At 45.1% G+C, this 6,004-nt stretch overlaps 1 protein-coding gene across 1 annotated transcript in view; it reads left to right on the top strand.

The window, feature by feature from the left end:
- The window catches only part of Trio (trio Rho guanine nucleotide exchange factor), a 299,667-nt gene that overhangs the window by 198,699 nt on the left and 94,964 nt on the right, over nucleotides 1–6,004 (top strand). Inside the window, exons 26-28 of the mRNA XM_029543932.1 lie at nucleotides 142–231; nucleotides 2,591–2,683; nucleotides 4,924–5,070. Coding sequence (XP_029399792.1) covers nucleotides 142–231; nucleotides 2,591–2,683; nucleotides 4,924–5,070 — 330 coding nt within the window. The remainder of the gene's footprint in view (nucleotides 1–141; nucleotides 232–2,590; nucleotides 2,684–4,923; nucleotides 5,071–6,004) is intronic.

Raw genomic sequence — 6,004 nt, 5'->3', positions numbered from 1 at the left:
CCCAGAGAACTTATTTCCCACATTAAAGCGTTTTTTTTTTTTTTTTTTTTTTTTTTTTTTATTGTGACTTGATTTGGAGAAGATATCTAAATAAAATGATTGTTTCTTCTCTTTCTTTCCTCTTTATTTTTTTTGCTATAGGCAGACAAGTTTCAGATGTATGTCACATACTGCAAAAATAAACCTGATTCTACACAGCTGATACTAGAACACGCAGGGTCTTACTTTGACGTAAGTAGCAGATAAGTAAAGAAGTGCGAGCCTGACCAAACAGAATTCAATACAGATAAAACCAGCATCGGTAGAGACACGAGCTCTGGGGGTACTGGTTAGTTCACATTGTTGCTCCACCTAAGGGTTACAGACCCCTTCAAATCCTTGGGTACTTTCTCTAGCTGCATATGTAGCAGAAGATGGCCTAGTCAGCCATCATTGAGAAGAGAGGCCCCTTGGTATTGCAAACTTTATATGCCCCAGTACAGGGGAACACCAGGGCCAAGAAGTGGGAGTGGGTGGGTAGGGGAGCAGAGCGGTGGGAGGGTATAGGGAACTTCCGGGATAGCATTTGAAATGTAAATGAAGAAAATATCTAATAAAAAATTGAAAAAATATAAAACAGCATCGCCCAGAATTGATTACCACACTGCTGGTTTAGTATTTCATTGTGATCTCTCAAGTTTATAATGGGATATTCATTTGTGTTTTTATTACATTGTATTTAATGTGTGTGTGTATATACATGTATGTTGTGCATGTGCTCACAGGCTCACATGTATGTAGATCAGAGGACAACTTGAAGGACTTGGGTCTCTTCTTCCACTATGTGGGTCCTAGAGATGAAACTTGGATCATAAGGCCTTAGAGCAGGTGCCTTGTCCCACTGAGCCACCTCAACAACCCCTATTTTGGGATTTTCTTATATGTTCTACTTAACTATTAGAAGTCATATATCTATAAGACCCTTAGATCTTCAACATCGACATATCTGTCATTCTTTATGTGTAGTCATTAATTTTATATACTAGGTTATGTATAAAAGAAATAAACTTATTAATCTTGTGAATTTCAGTAAAGTGCTACCATTTAGACTGCCCAATCAAGAAGACGTTCAGTTATATGCTTGAGTAGACTTAGTACGGGCTATCTCTTTTTCCAAAGATATGTTGTTTGTATAGTTGGGGGGCACGCAATCTTACTAAATGTATTTTGGGGTTCAGAACTAGTCTACTAGGCGGCAGATGGTGGCAGGAGAAAGGTACTGCTGAGTGGTGTGTACCCTTGGCGCACAAGGCCGTGGGAACATTGGACTTAACTTTCTGCCTTTGCAGTTGTACACGTTCAATTGAGATAATCTCTCATGGGAAAGTCTGGATGCTGGAGTAAATTTTACGCTTTCGGGTTGGATGGGGCCTGCCTGTGGATGGCCCCTCTCCAGCTGTGTTCTCAGGGGACACCCAGTCTATAGCAATCCCTTGCCTGATGCTGCCTTTTCTTTCTAATATTTCACATGCCCTACAGTGTCATGGTTAGCTGACACTCAGCACCGTGGCCACATGCAGGCTTATAGGATAGAAAGCCTACGCAGCAAGAATGTCTGCATAGCCAAAACTTGATTCCAGGACAGCCAGGGCTACACAGAGAAACCCTGTCTCAGAAAACCAAACCAAACCAAAACAAAAAAAAAAGCCTTGGTTTTAAAAACCCTGTTATGCTGGGCGGTGGTGGCGCACGCCTTTAATCCCAGCACTTGGGCGGCATAGCAGGTGGATTTCTGAGTTTGAGGCCAGCCTGGTCTACAGAGTTCCAGGACAGCCAGGGCTACACAGAGAAACCCTGTCTCAAAAAAAAAAAAAAAAAAAAACCAACAAAACAAAAAACAAAAACCCTTGTTATGCTAACAAGATGGCTCAGGATAGAAGACCACCAACCCCCATAAGTTGTTCTCTGGCCTCCACACAGGCGCTGAGTCATGTGTTTGGCCCCCAAATAAATAAATAAATAAATAGAGTCTAACTTTCAAAAGCCCTGTATATTTAAATAACTTTAAGCAATAAAGGAAGTTATACCTGGCAGGTTTCATAGTCACTTGCCTTTGGTGTGCATTGTAAGGCTGCTTTGACTTTTAAGGAGGTTTTTGATTATACTGTCCTCCATTCTTTGAGCATCTTGTGCCCACCGTTCAGTTATTCTTTTCCGTGGTAACAGGCAACACAGAACACCCATCATGTGCTCTGCTGTACACTGATGAGCAGTATGCAGTGCTGAACTGCATGGCTGGGCTCCTTGTCTTCCTATGAAGATGATAAACGCAGCCTAGGCTTATAAGCAGTGTTATTGCAAGGGGCACGGTAGAGAGGCACATACCAGACACTCTGTGGATCTGTACTCTCCCTTCTGTTGGTGTCCTGCAAAGTCCCCTGCAAAGTAAACCTGTAGACTTGGAGGAGTTTGTGCTGACATCTTCACATGCTTTAAAAAAGAGAGGGCTTATTATTTCAGCAGAATCAAACACTTGTCATTAATGTGCCCATGTTTAACAGTAGTGACCCTATGATAAAGCTTCCCCTTTTTTTGTTTTATTTAAATATAGGAGATCCAGCAGCGGCATGGGTTAGCCAATTCCATCTCTTCCTACCTGATCAAACCAGTTCAGCGGATAACGAAGTATCAGCTCCTTTTAAAGGTACTGAAACATCTTCGATCTGCAGCATCACATCGCTGTGTTGATATGTATCCCCTGTGGGCACGTGTCTGTGGTGTCCTTCACTGACATTTCTTGAACTGTCTACCTTCTTACTGAAGCAGTTACGTAAGATCATATCCCCTGGTTGCACCCTGAAGGAACTGGTTGGCTCTTGTCTGTAACAGAGAATGGTACTTGACCGAGAAATAAGTTACTGGCTCTTGGACCTTCAGTATCCTCAGACTCTAGTGCTGAGGCCCCGGCACAGCACCTGTACATGTTTAAACCACAGCAGCGCTGATCGGAAAGTCCGGAGACTATCTGCCCTGCATCACAAAAATTCTCAGAATCATTGCTGATACATGCCAGCTTTGAACCCAAACTGACTGATTCGCAGGTTTTCCATGGACTCCATAACCCTCTGCCCTCATGCCGCTTCCCTGTGGCTGCTAGCTATTTTATAGCCATGTTCCTACTGATCCCAAGGGCTTCTTCTTTTTGTTGTAACTAAGTACATCTAAAATTGTCCTTGCAAAAATTTAATTCTGATCGTTTTCACCAGTAGAAAGGGGAACAGACTTTTCATAGATGCATTCATCGTTAATGCATGTTTGCTGCTGCGTTAAGAGTCATTTACAACTTTTGTCTGGCAAAGGTACTTCACTTCCTCTGCTGGTGAAGGGCGCTCTGAAACATGAGTGTGTAGACTGTCCACTAATCCCAGCTCTGTCAGCTGTCGTCCTGGGCGCGCAGTCGGACACTGAAGCTTAAGGGTGCCTAAAGCTCTCTCAGTAAGAGAGACCTAACAACTGTAAAACATGGCTGTGTTCTCTTATGCAGGTGTGTGCTATCGGGAGTCCTTTCTATTTCGAAAACCCTACTACCCCAACCAGCACCTCCTTTACACACAGTTCATACAGTGCCAGGGATCAAACCAAGGCCTCACACGTGGTGGGTGAGCCCTCTACCACCAAGCACACGGCCCCTCCGCTCCTGTACTTCTGTATGACAGTCTTACTCAGTGACTAGATAGACGTCACTACACAACTCTGCTGCTGCTGTCTGTGAGCGTGGCTAAGCTGGGAGGGAGGCTGGGTTTCGCTGGTTTGCATTCAGGTCTTGTCCCCTTTGCTTCCTAAGTCTACACAAGTGCCTTGTCTCTCAGTTGTCCCTTAGTGTCCTCAGAACTCAAGGCTTTGTTCTCAGCTTGGGTTTCCACGAAGATCCTACGCCTACTTGTAAACCTTTCTCATCTTCCCCAGAAGTTCTGCTGGGAACAGTAGTAAACTCCATCAGACCTCCCCAGTGGGAAGGCAGTCTGCACGGTGGGGGTTGAGGCACATTGTCCTCATGAAGCAGTTTTTGCCCAGCTCCTCAGAAGCATACGCATCTGGTCAAACATGAAGGTGCCCATCGGGTGACTGAGTTCTAGACCAGTGGTTCTCAACTTTCCTAATGCCCGCGACTGTTTAACACAGTTTGTCATGTTTCGGTGACCACCACCACCCCCAACCAGAAAATTTGCATTGCTACTTCAAACTGTAATTTTGCTACTGTTATGAATCATAATGTAAATATTTTTGGAGATAGGGGTTTGCTGAAGGGGATGCTATCTACAGGTTGAGAACCACTGCTCTAGTCCCCCCAAGCTGATGACCACACTGCTCTGAACCCCTTGGGAATCACCTACACAAGATTGTTATCACTGTGACCAAGAATGGTCTGGCACACATGAAGGAACACCTGAGAGAGACCCATCAGGATGTAAGCTTGTGTTTCCTGCTGTCCTACTCACAGGGCATCTGAGGAGCTTCCAGGAAGTAGCATGACACACATGATACCCTGGAGACATATGGTAGCTTGTAGCTCGTACCTCCCTAAGGAGCCTGCACAGAGGAGTGGTCTGTGTTGTGTTGCTGTTCTGATGCAGGGTCCAGCCAGACCCTGACATTGTGGGATTAGCAGGTGGACTGTGGATGGCTGTCACTTGTCACGATTCTATATTCCTTACAAACCAGTATCATTTATTTTCTCATTTTGGAGATGTGGTTGGCATAGCACAACTTGTTCCATAACAGCGACTGGATCAGACCCTGTTGTCTATCTGAATCCTGAGTAATTCTCTTTTTGGCTATTTTGTTTGTTTCCTGAGCACTGTGAGTTTTTGTGGATTCTGCTAAGGTGTGGCTGGCAGAGCATTTTGCAGTCCTTTGGGAGTTCACAGTGTTGATCTTCTCCAGGAGCTGCTCACGTGCTGTGAGGAGGGAAAGGGGGAGATCAAAGATGGCCTGGAGGTGATGCTCAGCGTGCCCAAGCGAGCCAATGACGCCATGCACCTCAGCATGCTGGAAGGTAACCGCAAACACCGCACCCCCATGCACAGCACAGCACAGCACCGTCACTGATGCTGTGTGTGAATGAACTGTCACAGCACCATCACTGATGCTATGTGAATGAACTCTCACTTTCTGGATTTGGTAACAGCATTGCCATTGTACACTCCAGGAGCTCTTTGTGGCACTTAAGTCTTGTCTAATGCTGCCTGGGTTTCCTACTAACAGAGGTGTAAATGATGAATGGACGCACTGGTTATAGGCCCAAGGATATAGAAGATCTTGTTACCTCCCCATTTCCATAGCCATTGCTAGATGTTTGCACAACTCAGTTGTCTGCTAAAGTGTAGCATGGTGAACAGAAATTAGACAAATGTATCCAACAGGGATTATAGCAATTCCAGTTTGCACGAATGTTTCTATTTAGTAAAGTTGCCTCCACACTGTGAAGGTTAGCGATGCAAAGAGCCCGTCCCTACTTTATGTCAGGTCGTTGGTAGCACCAAGAAATGTATTAATTAGGACACAATGCCACTCTGTAATAGAAATTCAGAGATCCAGCAATACTTGTTGTTCTTCCTCTGTTCTTCATGATGTCATCAGAGGGAAGGGCTGTGTTCTGGCTCATTTCTGTCCTATGCATTTCCTACTTGGATAGGACCTGCAGGACCTCACAGGAAGTACAAGAGCATGTGGGTAGGGAACCCTACTAGCTGTATACATTCATTTTCTCACTTGCCCAGGGTTGGGGTACCTAGCTCTTCCTCGCTGTGAAGGGAGAGGCGAGTGATGAACTTACTTGTGATGGCTCAGGGGAAGTGTCTACTATAAAGAGTCAGAAAAGAAGGGAGAGAGCGGGCTGGAGAGATGGCTTAGTGGGTAAGAGCACCCGGCTGCTCTTCCAAAGGTCCAGAGTTCAAATCCCAGCAACCACATGGTGGCTCATAACCATCCGTAACAAGATCTGATGCCCTCTTCTGGAGTGTCT

This window comes from Mus pahari, chromosome 11, assembly GCF_900095145.1.
Source record: "Mus pahari chromosome 11, PAHARI_EIJ_v1.1, whole genome shotgun sequence".
NCBI classification, from domain to species: Eukaryota; Metazoa; Chordata; class Mammalia; order Rodentia; family Muridae; genus Mus; species Mus pahari.
Note: the sequence above shows the minus strand (reverse complement) of the source record. Positions and strands in the feature narration are given on the sequence as shown.